The sequence below is a fragment of the Rhipicephalus microplus genome, chromosome 6, assembly GCF_043290135.1.
Source record: "Rhipicephalus microplus isolate Deutch F79 chromosome 6, USDA_Rmic, whole genome shotgun sequence".
Lineage (NCBI taxonomy): Eukaryota > Metazoa > Arthropoda > Arachnida > Ixodida > Ixodidae > Rhipicephalus > Rhipicephalus microplus.
Window position 1 is genome coordinate 93244589 of NC_134705.1, and position 23412 is coordinate 93268000.

The 23412-nt window shown below is 43.5% G+C and overlaps 1 protein-coding gene across 2 annotated transcripts in view; it reads left to right on the plus strand.

Annotated features, from left to right (window-relative positions):
• The first annotated feature begins 1001 nt into the window (after positions 1-1001).
• LOC142764829 (uncharacterized) overlaps positions 1002-23412 on the plus strand; it is a 45827-nt gene continuing 23416 nt past the window's right edge. Inside the window, exons 1-3 of one of the 2 annotated variants that reach the window (XM_075865361.1) lie at positions 1002-1111; positions 7183-7319; positions 9827-9912. In XM_075865361.1, the coding sequence (XP_075721476.1) occupies positions 1025-1111; positions 7183-7319; positions 9827-9912 (310 nt within the window). In that variant the 5' untranslated portion in view covers positions 1002-1024. The remainder of the gene's footprint in view (positions 1112-7182; positions 7320-9826; positions 9913-23412) is intronic. The other variant, XM_075865362.1, reaches the window with a different exon arrangement.

Sequence of the window (23412 nt, forward strand, 5' to 3'; positions counted from 1 at the left end):
GGACATTTTTATGGCATGCCAAAACCATGATGTAGTATGGAGTGCGTCATATTGGAGGTCTCCGGAAATATTGATGGCTCGGGGTTCTTTAACGTACGTCTATATATGATTTCTATACAGCTGCATTTTGCAGGTACTTAGCTACGGAGCAGAAACCTGGAGACTTACAAAGAAGGTTCAGCTTAAACTGAGGACGGCGCAGCGATCAATGGAAAGAAAAATGGTAGGTGTAACCTTAAGAGACAAGAAGAGAGTGGAGTGAATTAGGGAACTTACTGGAGTTAGGGATATCATAATTGAAATCAAGAAGAGGAAATGGACATGGGCCGGGCATGTAGCGCGTAGACAGGATAACCGCAGGTCATTAAGGGTAACTAACTGGATTCCCAGAGAAGGCAAGCTGGTTAAAAAGAGACAGAAGGTTAGGTGAGCAGATTAGATTAAGAAGTTTGCGGGTATAAATTGGCAGCAGCAAGAACAGGACCGGGTTAACTGGTGGAACATGGGAGAGGCGTGGATGTAGTCAGGCTGACGACGACGACGACGATGAAGATGATGATGATGATGATGATGATGATGATGATGATGATAATATGAGTACGTGGTCACCTGGCCTTTTCGCCTCCATCTAAAGCGCAACCACCGTCGCCGGGAGCGAACCCGTGACCTGAGACACAAAGACTCCAAAATATTTAGGCATGTGGATAATAATTTATATATAGCTCACTTTGAGAAACATACATCACTAGCAGATGATAAGTACTCATATTCAAGTTTCTTTCTATAAACGTTAACCTAAAAGTACTCGGTGTTTAACCTATTTCAAGCTAAAAAAAGAACCATGTTCTCAGAACAGTACATGCAAGAAGCTACCTTCTTTTGTACGCTTTTCACTTAAGAACGGTGGTCACACAGATGTGTGTAGCAACGATTGTTTGGAACAATATAAATTATACATTGTTTAAGATGTGCAAAGAAATTTTAGCAGCAGTGCAGTTGGGATCACTGCGTGAATTTCGAAGAGATGCTTAGACACATATTTTCCGTAATCACACTTATAGTTCTGTTCAATGTGCTACAATGGTCTAATTGCGAGCTAGATTTGAGGAAGGTAAGCTATGCATGTTGTACCTTGGTCAACGGACGTTATTTTTATTTCTGAGATGTGTATGTGTGTGTGTGTGTGTGTTTTGCTCCAGTAAAACGAAATTATATAATTATTATTTTTAGAGACATCTCGCTATCAGAGATGCAAGTACCGTCGACAGTACCTTTTTGTAGTTTACTCATAGCGAACATTCCGTAATGCGCTTACAGAGATAAGGCAAACACCACTGTTTTTTCCTGGTTACCACTGTTGTTTTCAAGCTCACGGTGTGATCATGGCTTAGTCGTCGGGGGGCAATAGCTGCCTCAAGTCAAAAATGCTAAAGTGAATTGCGAGGTTTTTAAAAAGTCAGTTTTTATCACAGTATGGTACATCAACTTCTGGTGATGTTGTATATTGGCACTTGTTTAAATTTCTCTTCATTATCTCACTGTTTAATCATACACTATCACTATCACGTATTGGAGCTTTATTATCTTGACGATGTAGAGGCTTATGTCTGCAGGCAGATAGCTTGATCACCAAGTTGCAGCGAATATAGGAGTGCATCACAGTCCGGTTGTGCATGAATGGTCGTCATGAGCTACTGCTCCTTCTTGGCAACACTGCTAACCACATATGAATGATGGATACACATTATGCACTCTATGACGTCTCCGATCGCTCGCTCAGCCACTCCATTTGCGGCAGGATGATAGGGTGCAGTGAACCAAAACTTGATGTTTGATTTATGCCAATTGCTGTAGCCGATGCCTTCGAAAGCCAGGTTTATTTTCAGAGGGAATAACTTTTACGCTCTGGAGCATTTTTCTGCCCATAAAAGTTACGCTATCAGCGTTTCTTTGTCCGGCTTTGCTGCGATCATCACTGTGCACTTGTCAATGCACAACGACAAAGCTTGTGTCCTCTGAACTTCTCGACGTCTTTCGCAGTTTCGCTAAATGCAAATGAAGTATTCCAGCTGATGTTTTGTACCACGCTGGTTTAGCAATTTTTCGCGTTGCTTGTTTAGATTTCACTTTCGTAATCTGGTTTTTGTTACAAGAAGATACAAAAGTGTTTTTGTCTTGCTTCATACCAGGCAACGTGAACCTCTTTGTCAATTTCATTTAGGTTCGTCAAAGCCATCGTATATATCCAGGCTGTTATGATAGAATTCCAATATCTTCGGAACTAAGGAAATCGCCACAGCAACGCTTTCATGTTCACTCTGTAGCAGAGCCTTGGTTTCTCTCCGTATTATCACAAAACTTGTTTCTTCATAATTGTTTGGGGGGCACATTGGCCAATAGTGACGTTTCATCTGCGTCTTTTATGGAGACACCAGGACGAGGAGTTACCTGATAGTCCAATTGTTGAGAAGTTCACCCACCCAGCAGGCTGTATTTCATATAATTTTAGTAATCTTTGTTATTACGCTAGGGCTTTGTGGACCGTATAAATCTTGAACTTCGTGCCTTCAAATTTTGAGTGGAAGTGGCGAATAGCTTTTAAAAAAGTAGGAGCTTATGTTCCTCTCGTCGTATAGTTTAATACGGTCTAGTTGAACGACACGAAGCTGTTCGTTATGTGAGGGTGATGATGAATCTCTTTGATAGAAGAAGGGTCCTGTTTCATAGTGAGATGCGTGGGTGTTCAATTTGAAAAGGAGTGAAAGGTCTGCCGAGCATAGCACTGAATGACATGCAATTATGCGGACCAATTCACTCTAGGCGTCGTCATCTTTTTTGTCTAACCAAATGGGACATGCTACTCAGTTAATCTTGCAGGGTCGGCACTTTTCATAGCATAATCTTCAATGAAACCTCGAAAATTACCCGACAATTCTAGAAATGCACAAAGAGAGAGTTTATTGCATGGCCTTGCTAGTTTCAAAGTACGAGTCACTGAAACTGTTTCATTTTCTTCGTTCAATCTAAACCAGTGCTAAGAAAGGGGACCTTGATGTTGTAGCTCTCACTCTTTTTGAATTCAACTTTAATGTAGCATCAGACATTGCTGAAAAGATATGGGCCATATGTATTTCATGGAACTTTGGCGTTTAGAGTATAGGATGATGCCACCTACGATGTTGCAAAAGTGTCCGATGTAAGGGCGCAATATCTCATCATTTTCTGGAACAAATTGAGTGAGGTTCTCTATCCAAGACGGAGATAGTTATATTCTTATGTGACGTGGTGTATTATTTGGTGTCTTCGTGTAGAGGCACTTTCCAGAAGCCCTTGTACAAGTATATGCGAGCAACGCAGGTGCAGCCTCCCGTTTCGTCGTTGACAGTGTCCATCCTCGGCATTGGAATAGGAATTAGTAGTAGTCGAGAGTTCGACGGAATGCCGTCTGGTCAGGTAAAGGCATTGTTGAATAAAACAGGTCACTGACCAATGTCAAACAAAACAATGACATTTCGGGACCCGTAAGGATCCCTTGTTCACAATCTAGAAATGCACAAAGAGAGAGTTTAGATTGTGAACAATTAGATTGTGAACAAGGGATCCGTACGGCGCCCGAAACGTCATTGTTTTGTTTGACATTGGTCAGTCACCTGTTTTATTCAACAGGAATTAGTAGTACGTGTCTGGTTATTTACTACTCTGTAATCCATGCGCAAGCGCCAGCTACCGTCTCCTTTTGCAGCAATCTGATGGGTGCGAGAAACGGAGACAGTGATGGGCAAATTACTTTGGCATCTGACATATTTTGAAGTTCTTCCTTTAGGCATGCTTTTTTGCGCACGTAAAATTATAGTCTTTCCCACAACTGTTTTGTCTCCCTATCAAACACGTTCTGGTTACAGTTGCGGAATTTCACTGTTTTTCTTCCCTATCCGCAAGGAATCCACTTTCTTTACGTCTTTATGAACAGATACCACATACGATATAAAAATTCAGCTTCAGCAACGCCATATCCGGACGAGGAAGAAGACATTTTTACACCCTTGTGTCTCGAAATAGTGCTATAATTTCTGAACTTTGAGAATTGTGCGTAACTTTCAGGTAGGTTGAGTCATAATACTCTTTCTCGCTTCCTTCGTATTCATGAACAAGATCCAAACTTACGCTAAATTCATATCCTGAATTAGCTCTGCTTTTAATATTTATTTATTATTTATTATTTATAGGTCTATATGCAACACGCTTGAAGAAATCAGACAATAAGCCATTTTGTGTCTTAGGGTCAGACTGAGAACCCTCATTCATCTGTCTTTTGATTTAATTTTTGTGAAGAGCACTCCTCAATCATAGACTCCATCTCATTGGTGAAATACGATTCTTCATGACCCTCGGCTTGCGAAGACTTTGGTGGCTGCGCACAAAATTCTATTTCCCAATTCTCCTCTCCCTTCAACATATCGATGCGACTTTGTTGTCCTCCCTGTAAAATGACGGGCCATATTTTCAATCGACTGCAGCAATCTAGATTTTTTTTTTGTGTTCTAGCCTGAACCTACCATTGCATTCCTGTAAGCCGTGTCTGACGAAAGTTTTAACAGAAGTCAGTGGAACGTCCGGTTCGGCTAGTAGAAGCATCGACGCTCCTCAAAGAAATACTGGGTCACTAGTACAGAATTTTATCGGCAAAAAATGTCTTCATAGCATCGCAAAAGCAGGTTCTTAGGGAATATTAAGATTGAGCTCTCTCCCTCCATGAGCTCTATGCATCAGACTGATGCTTCATGCGACGCAACCTGTACCATTTTCATGCGATGCCCGTTAAAAACGGAAGCATATGTCTCGCTCATTGTTTATAGGTGCCCCAGCCGTTATGCCTACGGGAGTGTTAAATAAAGCAATCCACGCATCTGGATTCTTTGATGAACTATCGAAGGGTTCGGCTTTCAGATCGTTAGTAGAACAATTGTCGTTCAGGCTGAAAGCCGATAAAAGGGGCTGAATCATTTAATTTTGTTGACCCACTTGTTTCTGCTGAACTTGAATCACATGAAAAACAACGAGTACTGCTGTATGAGAAGTTGGCTCCGATGTACCAAGCTTCTCTAGTTTCAATGTGACATGGTGGTTGGAAATAAAAAGTTGAATATTTATTTTCACAGACCATTTTTGTACGAGTTCATCAGGAGACGTAGATACCTTGTCGATAGCTACAGAGATCAGCTCACTTGTGGTCACGTTGACTGCCGGATGTCAGGGTAGCTCTTACTTCGGGATGACCAAACCAGCCTTGGCTGACTGAACGAAGAAGGCCACCCGCATGATTGGTGGTCGAAGCCGACTGAACCAAAATATGCAATAAAATTTGCTTAAACACTGACATGAGCACAAGAGAGTTAATGATGATGATGATGATGATGATGGTGATGATGAAGGTCCTTGTTACTCTGGCGCACACCCACAAAGGGGGATTGGCCAAAAACAAGACGGCAGGGTCTTAAGTAAAAGGCTTATGGTTTTTCAAACACAAAGTAATTTTGGAATAAAAAAATATATATAGAAAGAAAAGCCAAAAAATCGAAAAAGGACTATATCTGAGCAGGGATCGATGCAGGCTATCAGATGCGATTTGAGACAGTGGTAATAGTGGGTCTAAATAGAATATATATATATATATATATATATATATATATATATATATATATATATATATATATATATATATGTATATATATAAACGGACGAAGATGAAAGAGAGCCGACCGACCCATTAAGGGGAAACCCTTTCCTTACGCACGCCGTCGCGGACCCCTCCCGCCACCGCGGCGACAATCTTGGGTGGCCCGACACACGCCGAGAACTGACCAGCACGGGATCAGAACCGGATGTGGACGTACATGGACATTTGGTTTTGTTCTCAGCGTTGACAGTGGTTCTTCCTCCTTTTTTCTTTCTTTTTTTCTTTTTTTCTTTCTTTTTTTCTTTTATTCTTTTCGTCTTTTTTCTTCACTTTTTTTCTTTCTTTCTTTCTTTCTTTTGTTAGTTCTCTCTCACTCTCGCAAACAACTTCTAAGGCGAGAGGGACGCGGTAGCAACGAAGTTTTTAAGTTCAGGTTAGTATAACCCATCCCCTGATGAAGAAGGACCCCTACCGAAACTGTTGGGAAATATATATATTTATCCTTGTTCACAACGCTCCCGTTGTGCCATATCCCATACCTTCAAGAAGACTAACTGGCCCATCGAATTATTACTCCCACTATATATATATATATATATATATATATATATATATATATATATATATACACTATTGGTCAGCTGCCCACTCGTAATAACTTCATGTGCTACGTGACGCCACACATGCGCATAAAAGGGTGTTTCACACTCGCCGCTTGGCTACAGATGGCGCTGACTGACACTCCCACGTCCATTTTTACATATAAACACAAAAAGGGGATGGAGGGAAGGCCCCTGTGATAGCTCAGTGGTTAGAGCATCGAACGCGTTATTCGGAGGTCTAAGGTTCGATTCCTGCTCACGGCTGGTTGTTTTTTCACCCAGTTTTTTCCTTCTTATTTACATTTCATTGGTTCTAATAACTTCCCCTATAAATTCCTTGGCATTAGTGTCTGTTAGATCTCAGTAATATTGTGTCAAAACACGGAAAAACGAGCCCTCAGGTATACACTTCTTTCCCTTATATATATAAGGGAAAGAAGTGTATACCTGAGGGCTCGTTATATATATATATATATATATATATATATATATATATATATATATATATATATATATATATATATATAGTTTATCTTGTTCTAATATTCTAATAGACTTCTTCGTTATCTTCACCCGTTCACAAGGCAGACTGTTTTATTTCTGATTTCCGCTTTCTGTTTCTCGCTGTAGCTTATCGCGCGTGCATCCTAGTGGCATTGTCATCCCTACACTCAGCCATGACTGCTGTGTAGTATGACTAGCTGCCGCAAACTTTGCTGTCGGGCGGTATTTAATGTGCTTAGGTGAACTGTCTTGTGTACGCCGTGGCTTGTCTTGCCGAGCTACTGAACATTCTGGGGGGCGGGGGGGGGGCACTGACTGTGTCGAGATGGCCACTGAAACAACACTGGATGTAGGATTACGAAAGAAAATATAAAGACCAACTGTCACTTTCTGTTTCAGTTTTTGTATGATTCTTCTAGAATATGGACGTGGTATTCTACGCAAAATAGAACACTTCTTTGTTTGAACGACATGGTCCTAACAATAACGAAAAAAACCGTGTGGCTGAAGAGATCATACTATGGTAGAGGAAGATGGTAAGAACGTTACTCCATGTACATATCCTAGAAGTATACTGCACTCACGAGCGGGTGCCTTGAGGGGGTTGTGACCACACATTTTGATGGAAACATTTAAAGTAGCATAGCCATGACACTGTACCGCAGCTATGCATGTTCTTTTGTTTATTATTTTATACTAATTTAGATTATCTATAACAACCGCACACTGCCGATGTTATTCTTGGCGGAATCTCATTCGCACCGTCAAAGCTGGCTTTTTGTCATATACGCAACCGAAATAACAGGAATTCTGCAATTACGTACAGCAAAGCACAAATAGCCGCAGCGTGAGCATTGTACTCAGCTGGTTTGTCGGAAACGTCAGCTACGCGTTGCTCGCTCACTGTACTGTCATTGGTTGAGAGTGAAAAATCAGCGTCATCCATGAGCCAGAAAACCCGATAGATGAATATAATAAACACTTCCGTGCCTAATGAAGGCATAACTTTTCGCCTTTTCTTGTGCTAACGTAGTTGTTATGCAGGTTTTGGCGCAGTTGAAAATCTCCCAATAAATCCTGCGCTTATTCCACGCCTGTGTAGGCACTGAATTGTACTTATAAAATGCCGCGTTAAATATTGCGTTAAAATCTGTTTTGCGTGACAGTTGGTGAAATGCTAAAACCTGCGCTAAATGCAGCTTCACAAATGGAAACCTTAGTGACCCTCTTCGCTGTTCCGCTCTTGATGCCGCTTCGGCAAGCAGGTCATTGCCGAGGTGATGGCGTCTTTGTGTGATGCGGGCGTAAGCCGAATGTTTGGGGAGTGTCTTATGCAATTTAAGGCAACGTATGCCAATTATTTTGGGAGTATGTGTTTATTTAGAAGTATTTTAGGTAATGCTTCTACACTCGCGCTGTTTAAAGTGTTCCTAGCCATGTTTTAAGCTTGTATTGACCACTGCGTAACCATGTCAAATCGAACACTGAATAAAGACAAGCCAGCCCTATAAAGGGCTACTCACTTCACTTAAAAAAATTGATTTAGGTCAGAATACAGGCCACTTACCTTAGGCTCTGCAGTCGAGTATTCTATCACAGTGTCATAACAATGCTTGGAACTGCATTCCTGTACCTTACGCTGCCTGGAAAAGTCACTAGACAGTCGTAATGATGGCTTAGAGATTGCACGGAATCTAACAATACAGCGCGTCCTGTGAATTGCGGAATGACTGTGCGGTCACAGGCAGCCGAAGCACTGGAAATCGCAGAGCTGCAACTTGTAATTAAAGCTATACTCAGACACCGAATCAACAACGTGTGTACCTGCGTAGCTTTTCGTTGCCTGAAAGACCCGTAATGGGTATTTGCCAAATTCGATTGCGGCAGGCGTCTTCGAGCAGTTTGCGACGCCTAATGTATTGCACGCAGTACTGTTAAAAAGAATAAAAGCTTGGCAAGCCTTTGAGAAGGCGATGCAAGTGGGGTAGTATAGCGCTGTCAAGTTGCACTCATAAAGGTGAAGTTTACAGATATTTCTAGGAATTTATGTTGGCTCTAACAACAAATTGGAAGCCATTTTCCCACCTTATTCACACTAAGATGTAGATTTCAATGTATATTACGTGGTGAGCCAGCCTGAAAGTTTTGTAGAACACCAGAGTGCTCTTATGAATCTAAGTAACATTCAATAAACGTAAAAGAAATTATGGTCAACAAGCCCCACAATGTACACGAAAGACAAAAAGACCAAATTTATTGAATGCTAATACCGGCATACACGTATTTTTAACCTCTACAGGTAAGAAATTGTGTAGCTTTGAGTAAAAATTTTACAGAAATACGTGGCAAATATGTGAGAAATTTATGAACTTTATACGAATATCGTTAGTAAAAATACATAGCCATCACAATGGCATATATGAAATGTTCATTACCAACACATTGCTTCTTCTACCTACTACACAAATGTTAGACAGTTTCTCACTTAAAAGGTCTTATGGGCAAAAAAACTTGCGCATATCTAATTCAGGTATATTTCAAGTTAAACTAAGGCACCATCTTTCACATCAGCCTAGTTTAGACAAAGCATCAGGCCAGATTGTCGCAACTGCCATTGACAAGTGATTATTCATTTACCACGTTCTCCTTTAAGCAGGCTCAATTATCTGTTAATGCACTCAAACCTAAAGGGCTGTGCTCAGATAACTGCTATTTCATCGCTACATTTATAATGAAAAATATTGATCGTTTGAAATGAGCTTACTTGTTGTAAATTTCACGTTATTCTCACGAAGCAGCCAGTTTAAACATTTCACTTTAACAGCCGCACGCAAACACCTATTGTGAGCTGCGTGTGAACCATGCACCTGGTGTAATTAGTTGTAGCAGAAGTATGAGTGATATTTTCTTTTAATCGACGTTAAACGAAGCAATCGAGTAGTGGTGCCCTATTATTGTTGACTCTCGACGCGCCTGCAGAAGTGATGAGTGTTTTTAAGAGAATGTTCTTTTACCAGTTGTCTTTGCATTCGCTTTATTTTAGGAGGTCCAGAAGACTTGAATGGTCATTCCTGAAAACCCCGAACATGACGACCGATTCCTACACTTGTATGCTTCACAAGGATTTTGGTAAGTTGGTATCAACAACTAATTCTCTACTACCACTACTACACATGATGTCTATTCAGCATAAAACAGCTATATCACTACGACCCCCCCCCCCCCCCTTTCCTACCTGTTCTAAGAGCTAGAGAAATACAAGTAGTACTAATACCACTTCTACTATTTCTCATACATCGATCACTTCTACTACTGCAAATAAATTCAAACACATTTCATAATTTCACGCAATAAATATCTAGAATTGAATCACAGCCAAGTAAAGACGAACACATGCTCTATCGTCATAACGAGCAACACGGCCCCTGCAGCGCCCTGTTTGTTGTTCTTGCACCCCTTGCGCCAACCCATCTGCGTTGCCCAAAGAGCCATGGATATTAAGCTAATACTGTTACTAAATGATTCCTCCTCGGACAAACGATAACCATTGCAATAAAATTACGGAGGTGGGTACCATTATTGGGCACCAATGAAAATACGCCTCAGAATGCAATGATGTATAAGCACAAGCTCAGCGATTCCCGTCATGTAAACCCCATCACGGAAGTTTGGACAGCTGCGTGATCGTTCGTGCTGTAATTATGTAACGCGAAATAGCCAAGTACCTGACTTGACTGAGATCTCTGGGGTCGTTAATATTTGTATTGGGACACAGCTGTTTTCAAATGGTACTAGCAGTCTTGTAACAGGCACGCTGTTTCAATTGGCCCACAAACTTATCAAAAGTTTTTGATAAACGGAATAGCTTCTTCGTGACGTCATGGTCGCAGATTCACAACATACTGGTTCCCCAACATAACGCCTTTGATGACGTAAAGGCACTATAATGACATCACGCTTTAACTGCTTCAACAAGATAACGATGTGGCCAGAAGTATATTGACCTGTGTCCACCAATAACGAATAAACCAGTAAGGGATATAACGCTAATAAAAACGCGTGACGTCACAAATCTTGCATGTAAACTGTAAACACGTTTTAGCCTTTAGGGAGTTTTTGGATTGTGTTCCAGCGTTCATCTCAAAGTTAGTAAGTGAAGCGCACTTTAAAATGAGGTTTTCACTAACACCCTTGTTTGCGGTGTTTTTGTAAGTTCTCTGGGGAGTTGTGTTTTCCTCGTTTGGACATCAGCACTGCGAGGTACTTTTTGGTGTTTTTGTAAAGTTTCTGGTGCGTTTTGTTTTTCTCGTTTCAGCACCATGCCGAAACGAGAGCCGTCCACTCCAAATCTTCCTATAGCTGTCAGCCTGCTTTATTGAACTCATTCATTGACAAATATTGCTCCTTATTTGATTTATAATTTAGTAATGAAGCTACGCTAATTGTTTATTTCCAAAAAATAGCTTCGTTTTTGAGAGACACGGCCGATTTGTGTTGGCAGAAGGCTTAACAAGGTTTGTTTGGGAAGTAAATTCGGTCAAAAGAGAGAATTTAGGAAGTAACGTTGGTGTTTTTATTTACCTAGATTCGGGGGTCTGAATGGAGCGCAGAAGAAGTTTTCCTGCTTTTTTTTTTTTGAGAGCCTTAAGAAACGCATTTTATACGTGGCCAAAAAGAAGTAGATCAAGGCACGAAACTAGTGTTTCAGAGTAAATTTATTACTATTATTTATCGCAGGGACATATTAGAAAATGTACATCCACGCATAAACAAGACATTTGCATACAAGTGCGCACAACACAGGAATCAAACTCAGGACCACACGCACTGAAAGCACACATGCTAACAATTACACCAGAGCACCACCACTACCTTGCCTGGTTTATCACGGGGTTTATATGTACAAAGCGGCTACTAACACGTCGGTGACACTTCAGCCTTTTATTCTCGTAGAAGCGGCATGTGTAAGCGCTTGTGCAAGGCCACTGCCTAAACTAAAGGGTGTCATGCAGGCCACAGTGAACACCTTCGGCTGCGTAGTTAATCGGCTCGTCGTTTCTTGCCGGTAGAAAAATGGTGAACGTGGGCCCACTTGAGCACCTCTCTATACATCGTCAGTGGTTCACTCACCCGAAATTTGTGGATACCTGCGTGACAAAAGGTATCTTCAGATGGCCGAACATATGCGCATTCCATAGGCATATGTTGTGGAGCCATTTTCGGTATCGGTAAATTTTAATATTTTATTGTATAATGAAAAATTGTATGTATACCTTTACTAGGGTAGGTGAAATATGGACTTTTTACGTCTATTATTTTTCACGGTTATTACATATTTTGTGTGTGCTTCCTGATTATTTATTTGTACTCTACACTTTATTTGAAGCATTATGAATTATGAATGGTAAAAAATTACAGAAGTTTAGAAATGAAAAGAGGGGGGTGGGCAAAGGGTTGAAGTTTTCACTTTGTCATGTTGCAGAGCTAAAAGTGCGTAACTTGCAAGAAAACTCTAATTATATATTTGAAATCAGCAAAAAACGTTCCACAAACAGCTCAAGGTTCATTGGTTTAGGGTGAATATTAAAAAAAAGTGTCTTCAAGTAGCATCTTCCTTTAACATCTTGTGTGGAATGCATGAGCAATATACGGCCTCCAATCCGAAGAATTCCGTCTTTGTCTATGTAAAGGCGTAGTTCAGAGCTTCGAGATGTAAACTCGACTTGTTGACCGTTGGTCGAAGTGGTGAGCTCTGCAAGAAAGCCTTGCTCTTGTGTACATCTTATCCAATACGGTTCAACGTCTACGATTTCTGCTGCCACAGGATGTCCAGTGTGATCCGTCCTTTTTCTGTATCGGTCAGTGAATGTGAAAACCCACGCAGTGACTCTGAGTACGTACTGAAGCCTGTTGTAACGCTGAATGTCGAATATCAGAATTGAGAAGTGTGTCACTAGTGCGACGTCAACTGTAGGGTCATTCAGACATCGGTCTAGCTAGCCACTCAGGACCATGCTACCATTTAGAGCTGCACAGCAGTCTCTCAAGCGTCACAGCACGCGTGAGTAGGTCAGCCAGGTTGTCAGGTCCAGGGCAGTATCTCCACTTTGATGGATCTGTTGTGCACTTAATTTCATTGGCTTGGTTGGCTACAATCTGTTTCCACTTTCTGACGTCACCTTTTATTCATGACAACACAAAGGCGGAATCTGTCCACATCGTGTAGTCAACTTGAACATTCCTCAAACCGCTTTTCACGTATGCCAACATTCTTGAGCCGATTAAGGCAGCAAGCAGCTCTAATCACCGCAGCGTTGTCTCCTTAATGGGTGCTACACGAGACTACGCAATCAACCGTTCCGGCTCCGCCAAACTTGACACGACGTATATCGCTGTTCCGTATGCCGCTGGACTGGCATCGCAGAAAACATGTACTCGAAGCGCATTGGGCTTCCTTGCTCCACCACCCAGATAGCCAGGAACGACAACGTCTTGCAGTTGCGGCAGCTGGATGACCCAATCATTCTATTCTTTTTGCAGGTCATTGGGTAGTACTTCATCCCAGCCAATTCCTCGTATCCACAGCTTCTGAAACAGTATTCGTATGGCAATAGTATATGGTCCTACAAATCGCAACGGGTCAAATATTCTTCATGCTGACTGCAAGACAAATAGTTTTATGCCCACCTGTGCTGTCAAACACAGAAGTAGATTTTGAACCGAAAAGCTGAATTCATCCTTTGCAGGGTTCCACACCAAACCCAGGACCTTGACCTACGTTTCGTGAAGAAGGACCATCTTGATGATGTTTGATGTTTTATGGCGCAAGGGCCGATTCACGGCCAAAGAGCGCCAGTTCATCTTACTAAAAATATGGACAATGATTGTGATAAGCGGCTGTATAAGGGCCATAAAATTCCTCGCAGTAAGGCGGGTAAAAACATACAAGTAATAAAATCATGACCATGCCGTGAAAGGTGTGTGTGATGTAAACAGATGACAAAAGATGGTGATAATAAAAGACGATGGTGGATATGTATGGCATTAGCACAAGTGCCTCACTCGTTCAAACCCTTGCGTCCAAGGGCCGTGAGGCATGTGCTTTCTTGTGTAGCCACCGCAGCAAAAACCTCTCTGGAGAGGTCATGCTACGGTATGCCCGGGTATATGACATGAAAGCTGTGAATTTCTTTTAAAAACGCTAACAATGAATTATGACTAAAAAGTGGTTCCCTACCGACAAACATTGCAGGGTGTAAAGGTATATGTTGTCGGTAGAGTATTGGAAAATGTTGTTTTCTTAGAGTTTCTAAGTGTTTACACTGAATTAACATGTGAAGGACGGTTAAGGATTCACCACATCTGTCACACAATGGTGGATTGCCACCAGACAAAAGGTGTGTGTGTGTCGTGTATGTGTGTCCTATCCTGAGTCTCGTTAGTATTACCTCTGTATGACGCGATTTCGATGCGGGCAGCCAATGACCAAGGTGTGGCTTAATTACGTGTAGTTTGTTTTGTGTGTGTGTATCCCACTTGCTCTGCCAGTAGTCCCTAAGGTTTCGTTTGAGAGACGGCTTAAGATCAACGACCGGGATTGATATGGATGTAATGGCGGTGCTCTCATGGACGGATGCAGCGAGCTGATCCGCCCTCACGTTGCCTTGGATCTCACGGTGCCCTGGCACCCAGCACACTACAACATGTTGTTTGAGTGTGTAGAGTGTGCAAAATATGGAGTAAAGTGAAACAAGGACAGGGTTTTTTTGTTTTTTAAGACTGTGCAGAGCCGTTACCACACTGAGGGAGTCTGTATAAATCACTGCTTTTTGTATTTTTAATTGTTTGATGTGTTTAGCTGTCACAAGTATCGCGTAAGCTTCCGCTGTGAAGATACTTGTGCGTGGATGTAGAGGGCCAGCATCCGAAAAGGATGGGCCGACAACAGCGTAGGACACAGAGGAGTTAGTCTTGGAGGCATCTGTGAAGAACTCAGGACGTGTGTATTTGTGTTGAAGTTCCAAAAAGTATGTTCGGATGTGGGCAAGAGGTGCATGTTTTGTAACTTCTAGGAAAGACATATCGCAGTCTATAGTCTGCCACTGCCACGGTGGCGGGTATGCCACAGGAGCCATTAAATTGTGTTCAAGTGATACTGCAGTTTCTTCAGCTAGACACTTCAGGCGAACTGAGAAGGGCTGCCTCACCGAAGGCCTGTTTTGAAACAGAGTTGAGCTTGACAAATCGTTAATTGTAGAGTATGAGGGGTGCTCCTTGTCTGCTTTCACCTTAAGGAAATAAACAAAGGACATGTAAGTTCTTTGCAGATGAAGTGACCACTCATTTGACTCAACATAAAGGCTTTCTACGGGGCTGGTGCGAAAAGCACCCGTAGAAAGGCGGATGCCCAAATGGTGCACGGGGTCCAGCATCTTCAAGGCACTTTGAGTAGCAGACTGATAGACAACGGCTCCATAATCTAAGCGGGTGCGAATGAGGCTTCTATAGAGGTTCATGAGACATTGCCTGTCACTACCCCACGTAGTATGTGACAACACTTTTAAAACATTCATGGCTTTTAAACATTTTGTTTTTAGATACTTGATGTGCGGTACGAAGGTCAACTTGTTGTCCAAGATTAATCCTAAGAATTTATGCTCCGCATTGACAGACAGACGTTGACCGTTCAACTCAATGTCGGGTTCTGAGTGCATGCCTCTCTTTCGGGAGAACAAGACACACGTGCTCTTTTGTGGGTTCAGTCGGAATCCGTTTTCCTCTGCCCATTTGGAGACCTTGTTTAAACCTAACTGAACCTGTCGCTCACACATTACCAGATTGCAAGATCTAAAGCCGAGCTGGACGTCGTCGACATATGTACAATAAAACATATTGCGAGGGATGGACAAGTGCAAGGAATTCATCTTGATGAGAAAAAGTGTGCAGCTAAGTACACCACCTTGTGGCACGCCTGTTTCCTGAACGAAGGTTTGGGAAAGAACCGTGCCTACTCGGACACGGAATGTCCGGTTTGACAGGTAACTTTCGATTATGTGAAACATTCTTCCGCGCACGCCAAGGTGGGACAGGTCTCTTAGAATTCCGAAGCGCCATGTTGTATCATAAGCCTTTTCGATATCGAGGAATACAGAGAGAAAATATTGCTTATGGACGAAAGCGTCTCTGATCTGTGCCTCGATACGAACAAGGTGGTCTGTCGTGGATCTACTTTCTCGAAACCCGCACTGAAATGGGTCGAGCAAATTATTTGTTTCAAGAAAATGTACAAGTCGGCAGTTTATCATTTTTTCGAAGACTTTGCACAAGCAGCTTGTAAGTGCAATCCGCCTGTAACTCGCAGCTAAAGATGGGTCCTTGCCTTCTTTCGAAATGGGAATAACAATCGCCTCTTTCCAGGAGGTAGGAATAGTGCCAGAAGACCAAATAGCATTGTACAAACAAAGTAACGTTTTTCGGGTTTCGTTTGGTAGGTTTTTTAACATTTCATAAATCACACGGTCTGAACCTGGGGCGGAAGTACTGCAGGAGTTCAGAGATGTTTCGAGCTCAGCTAGACTGAAAGCTTGGTTATATGCCTCGTATCTAGTGGATTTGTGTTCGAGTTTCTGCTTTTCTATTCTTGTTCTGTATTTTTGGAAAGTGTCAGTATAGTGGCACGAGCTGGATACCTGTTCGAAGTGTGCACCGAGGAAGTTTGCCTGATCTTCTAAGGTATCAGCCTGAGTGTTTACGAGGGGAAGTGTGTGTACTTGTTTTCCTGCTATTCTACCGACCATGTTCCAGACTTTAGCCTCCTGTGTGTATGAATTAACCCCTGATAAAAACTTCTGCCAGCTTTCTCTTCTGGCCTGCCGACGCGTTCTCCTGCCTTGAGACTTTATTTTCTTGAAGGTTTCAAGATTTTCGGCTGTCGGTGAGTTCCGAAGCAGCCTCCAAGCTCTGTTTTGCTGTTTGCGCGCGTTTCGGCATTCAGAGTTCCACCATGGCACACGTCGTTTTCCAGGTTGTCCATTTGTTTGTGGGATGCATTTTGTTGCAGCATCAATCAAAAACGCTGTGAAGTAGTTCACAGCAACATCAATGTTCAAAGTACAGATGTCATTCCAACGTAGACAAGCGATAGTATAAAACTGTTCCCAGTCGGCTCTGTTTATTAGCCACTTGGGAACACGTGGTGGGCACTCGGTTACTGTAGTTGTGCTCAAAACTACGGGGAAGTGGTCACTTCCGTACAGATTACTGACGACATTCCACTGGAGTAGAGGGACAAGGGATGGAGATGCTATGCTTAGGTCTATGGAGGAGTAGGTGTTATTAGCGAGATTATAATAGGTTGGTTCTTTTCGGTTTAGGAGACACGCGCTCGACGATAGAAGGCACTGTTCGATCAGTCGACCTCGCGCGTCATACCGAGAGTCACCCCATAGCCTGCTATGCGCATTAAAGCCTCCAAGGAGAACATAAGGTTCCGGAAGTTCATCAATTAAAGAGTGTAAATCACGTTTTTGTAGCTGATAACTAGGAGGAATGTAAATCGTGCAGATTGTGATCAGTTTATCAAAAAGAACTGCGCGAACAGCCACTGCCTCAAGGGATGTTTGGAGTTGTAAGTGTGTGCATGCAATTCCTTGATTCACAATGATGGCCACACCTCCGGATGATGTCAAAGCATCAACACGGTCCTTTCGGAAAATAACGTATTTACGAAGAAAATTTGTGTGTTTTGAATTAAGGTGTGTTTCTTGCACACACAGCACTTTTGGTGAGTGTTCGTGTAAGAGTTCTTGGATGTCGTCAAGGTTTCTGAGAAGGCCTCTGACGTTCCATTGTATAATTTGAGTGTTCATGGTGAATGTAAAATAGTGCTGTGTGTACGAAAAGCGAGTGGCTGTTTAGACAGGGAATTTGAGTTCACTTAACAGGGCCGTCACCAGGTCCTGTTATCGGTTTTTTTGTTTTCTTGGCGCGCTCCAAGGAGCCACGCCGCTCTTTCGGCACCAAGGGTGCCGACGTATCCATTGCCTCCTCGGAGGCACTGGATGCCCGCACGTGCGGGCTGCTAGTTCGAATTTCGGGCCTCGCCTGGTGAGGTGAGGCCTTGAGACCCGAGGACTCTGGAGTCTCCAGTCTCTGCTTAGGAGTAGGCGGTGTAGCCTGGGCTACAACCGCCTTGGGGGCAGGTGCCACAACCTGCGGCTCGGTATGCGCGGGCCGAAGGAGTGGCGAGGGCTGGTGCGGCGGTGCCCCCTGACGCGCCGCATCAGCGTATGTAGCTCCATAGAATGGAGCGACTCTTCGCCGTGCTTCCTTAAATGTAATGTTTTCCTTCACCTTCAACGTAATTATTTCTTTTTCTTTTTTCCAGTATGTGCAGGAGCGTGAATATGCGGCATGGTTTCCTTCGCAGTTTACACAGTGTGGCGGTTGTTTGCAGTTCTCAGACACGTGGCCTAGGACTCCACATTGTGCACAAGTCTGGCGACCGCGACAGGTTTTAGAGCCATGGCCATATCTCTGACATTGGAAGCAACGGCGGGGGTTGGGAATATACGGTCTCACGGATGTCTTTGTGTACCCAGTCTGAATAGTTTCCGGCAAATCGCTCGAAGCAAAGGTCAGTACTAAGTGTTTGGTTGGGATTTCCTTTTGATCTCTTCTGATCTTAATACGCTGTACGTTTGTCACGTTCTGGCTCTTCCATCCTTCCAGAAGTTCAGCTTCCATCAGCTCAAGCAAATCTACGTCCGATACGACCCCGCGAGATGAGTTCATGGACCTGTGTGGTGTAATACTGATGGGTGTGTCTCCAAACGTTGTGATGGTGTTCAGTTTATCGAATTGGTCTTTGTCACGTATTTCAAGGAGTAGATCTCCACTGGCCATTTTGGTAACCTTGTACCCGGCACCGAGAGTTTCGGTTAAGCATCTAGAAACTACGAAGGGGGATACAGTTCGGGCTTGTTTGTTAGTTTTTTCGCAGTGTATAACATGAAAATGAGGAAAGATTTGTCTTGGCCGAATCAAAAAATTGATGTCTTCGGTGCGTACCCGCTTTGAGGAGGCACGATCATTAAGTAAAGGAAATGCTTTGTGCATGCTAATTGTATGTTGTTCGGCAGCGTTGGCGGCCACCCACCACGGAGCCCAACGAGGGGACGCTACAAGTTTGCGGATGCTGAAAGCTTGCAGACGTCAGCCGTACAACTCTGCTATAACCCAATGCGCCTAGGCCAAGGTAGGCTATTTGCACAGGGTTAACCCTTGCCGCCAGGAAGTTTGGAAGTAAACAGAAGAGAGTAGAAGACAGGAAAGCTAAAAAAGTAAGAAAGACGAAGATGTAGGGAGAGAGAGATAGGAAAAGGCGACTGCCGATTTCCCCTGGGTGGGTCAGCCCAGGGGTGCCGTCTACGTGAAGCCGGGGCCAAAGGGGTGTGTTGCCTCTGCCGGGGGGCCTTAAAGGTCCAATCACCCAGCGTCGGCTCAACCCCCAGGATCCCCTTTTCCCCGGACACGGCAAAGCCACGCACGGCTAGGCGTGGGAGGGAGTAGAAACTCCCCCGTTTGCTCGGGTCCGTGGTGTCGCTACACACCAAACGCCTACTTGCGCAGGCGCCCCTGCGGGGAAGAAGGACCATCTCTTTACTAGTAAATTCTTCTTGAATATCAAGTGTTCGCATCAAGTCTCTTGAATTTGTTGTCCTCTTTCGCAATGCCATGTCGGCCGATTTAATTATTATCTGTACTTCTCGACTAAGTTTAGCGGCTTCCTCTTCTGTGTCGGCACCAGTAAGTAAGTTATCCACGTAAAACGACTCGGCAAGAATTCGTGTTGTTTGTGCCATGGCAACCGGTGCTCTTTTCACGTGGTAGAAAATAGTAGCTGTGAGAAAGAATGAGCTACATGTAGCTCCGAAAAGCACTCGTGTCATCCTCTACTCTTGCAGCTTGCCCTTGGATAAATCTTCTTCTGCAAACAAGATAAAGCGAAAAGCGTGTCTGTCGTCCTCCCAAACCGCAATCTGAAGGAATGTCTTTTCTCTGTCCACGGTCACTGCCACCGGGTGCGTTCTGAAGCGTAATAGAATTTGCCCAAGGTCTTAGTACAATTTGTCACCTTTTTCAAGGCAATCATTAAGGGACTTTCATCTTTTGGCATGTGACGAAGTGTCAAACACCACTCTATATTTTGTCGTCAGCGCTTGTTCACCAATGACTTCCTTGTGCGGCATGTAACATAACTTCGTCACATCTGCATGTACACCACTGACTACTTCGGCCTGTCCAGCCCGCAGGTACTCTGTTATGGTACGGTCATGCGTTTCGAGCAGTTTTCCTGGAGTAGAGAAGGTTAACAAGTTTGTCCAGTCGAGTAACGGTGGCTTGCTTGTTGCTTGCAAGCTCGAAACCATCCTTCCAAGGGAGGGCCACTTCATATCTTCTGTTTATAAAGCTAAAAGTTTTCTCAAAATCCATCATGGTGTTGCTCATTTCAGGTGGCTTGTTTGTCATGTCGACAATTTTCATGTTTTCAAGTTCCCAAAAAGGAGCGCAAATTTTCGTCAGAATCGGTACCTTGGACTTTCAGCACGCACACCATCATTTGTGAAGTAGTTGGTCAAGACACTAAGTGCAATATGCTTCTGTGGAAGGTTCATCCAAGCTTGGAGTTCAGTGCGATCAATGATTTGTTGCCTTCGCACGTGAAACTTCGCCGGTCAACACTTTTCACATCTGATAGAACCCGATCAGTACGCTGATGCCCCTCTCAGTGATGGGTATTTCAGCTCATCGGCGACACCCTTTCACAGCTTTTTGAAAGACGTGACCAAGGCTCCGTCCATTGCTATCTCTGCGATGTGCTGGCAGATGCTTGGGATCTTTATCGCTGTTAGGACTATTTTCGCGTTGGGAAACTGACTTCGCCGTCGTAATTATACAATGCGATGCCTCCTAGCCTTTTGGTCTGATGCACTTGCGAAAGTACTGAGCGCTATTCGAGTTGTTCCCACGCTCTTCAGCTGGAGGTGCTTAAAAAGATCTTCAGTTATGGAAGTCCTCTGACTGCCACCATCAAAAACGCCTCGTATGTAGCGGCAGGTGTCATCATTCATGGCCCATGCTCTCAAAGTCTGAAGAAAAACGCAACCGATGGAGCTTTCTTTTATGGGTCTTCTTCCAAGTAATACGCAGACTATCGTAATTTTTTCGTCATTCTTGTTAGCATAGTCTGCCTTTCGCGAACTTTTTTCGGCATCGCATATGCTTGTGGCATGTCGAGCTTCGCATCTGGAGAAGGAAATTTTCTTTTTGCAGTCCCGTGTCTGATGTCCTTTGGCGGTGCAGCGGAAACACCTCTTGTCGTTGGAAAGCAGTTCCCTCTTCTGCGTCAGTGGCACATCAGCTCTGCGTGCTTCCGATTCGTGTTGACCTGACAAGCAGAAGACGCAGTTGTCCTTTTTTCCCCTACCAAGTTTTGGGGAAGCAAAGATGACGTTAGTTTCTCACACCGGCAGTGCGTCGACTGACTTGCCACGGGGTGTGTTCCATGTTGTCGTCCTCTGGCATCATTGAAATCACACTTCTCTAGTCTTTCCAGCTAAATACACAGAAAGTTGAGCGCACAGTCCAGTTTCATGGGTGTAGCTTCACCTCTCGAGTCATGTGGCGACTGGACTGCACATAATCTATGGTACTGCACGACTATATCCAGTGGAAGAGCACGCAATATGATGTCGCAGAGCATAGACAGAAATGACGACTTGTACACACCCAAAGTCTATAGGCCTCGGATAGTAACGAGAACTTGGTCGTACAAGCTGCGCAGCGCTTTGGAGTCAGTCGATGAACGGACAGGGCTCGACATCTGTAGTTTGGCAAACTACGGATGTTGAGCCCGATTTGGGGACAAGGCGCGCCTTGTCCCTAAATCGCTTCGGTAGCATGCTGATGGCGTCGTTGTAGCAACTATCTATCGTCGGAATTACTGATGCAGCGTCTCCTTGCAGATATAGTCGTGGGTAATGGATCTTCTCTGTGGCAGTGATGTGAGCGTTACTATGAACAATTTGGTCGAATTGTTCCTGAAGTTCGGCCCGCTTGCATAGGTCCCCAGAGAAAGAAGCTATTGTCAGTTTAGTTAATTTTCCAGTTTTGTTTAATGATGCTGCGACTGTCTGGGCAACTTTTTCTTGAGTACCAGTCGATGTTCATAGCATGCGATCTTTCTTGCAGAGAATCTCTGCGAGAATTCGCGTAGCTCTGTCCTCATATAGTAAAACAGTGTTATACTCGGCATTGAACTCCTCGTCAGGTATATGCTGGTCGATCTCGTTGTTGAAGTTTTTATGCTCTTCGTTATTAGCCTTCCGCTTCTCATATGTGGAATTGAGCTGGTCACAGGAGGCAGAGTCGTTAGGTAGGAGAGCACTTGCCTCGTTCATTATCCTCGTGTTCAACGCTTGCTGCAACGTCCGCTTCGACTTCAGTCGGTCCATGCCACTGCAGTTGCCTGGTAGCCGTCCGCAGGTTCCTGGTTTTCAATCCCGGTTCTTTAGCACCAAATATTAACACGATGGCGTCCCAGAAACTGCGATCAGACTGAACTCCGTCGTTAAGGCACAAGGCGAAATGTACTTGTTTATTGATTGTTTTTGTCTGTCCCTTTTTTTATCCTGGCTCAACCCACAATAAGAGATCGGCCATGAAACAAAAGGTGTCTTGCTATTTAAAAGGAAGTGTTCACAATTTCGAAATGTTAAGTTTTTAATGAATACGCTTGATTTTGATATTTTTTAACGATGAACTTAGCATTCTATTCTTCTCGTCTCCCAAAGGAAATCGCAAACGGCTTCGCTAACGGCTTCGCAAACGCTTTTGTGGCTAAAACCCAGCACGGTAGCCCCAAAGGAAAGAAGAACCGGAAGGGATAAATTTAATCTCAAACTTCGAAGCGGTTCGTCTAGAAGTCTTTTACTCTAATTGGTGAATATTCTGCACGTTAGAAAGAAATGATCAAGAGATTCACACTCATTGAAATGGAGGCATAAAGGTGACTATACTAGACCAGGCCTGTGTAGGTTAATATTCAGTAGGGGGGACTAGGCATCGTATTTTAGTAACTGCGATCTCGGTATATTGAGCTACGCTCAGAAGCGCTCTGCTTTCACTTGAGCGTCCCCCTGTCTACCTCTGAAAGCGCTCTTCTTCTTCGGTTCCTTGTCCCAACCCGGAACGTGCAAAATAAACTACAAAGCAATCACGGGCCAAAAATTTAAAGCTTCCTATATATAGCAGATAGTTGTTAGAATATTGTGTCCTAGAACTTGGTATGCCATGAGGTTGAAACTAATTTGACCACAAATGTATACAGATTGTAAAGCAGTTAGTACTTCTGTCCATAGTTAAAAATGTGCGATAACAAACCAACATAGAAATGAAGGGAGTAGAGCATCGCAGTACTTTAAGCGGAAGTTTACCGTATGTATGATTATTTTAGTCACGTTCGTACTCATTCAGCAACTGCATGACACTTTCATCTTGTAATTTTGTCATACTATGTGTGTGTATCTTTTTGTGGTTGGCATCACACTTTCCTTTCTAGTAGCGCAT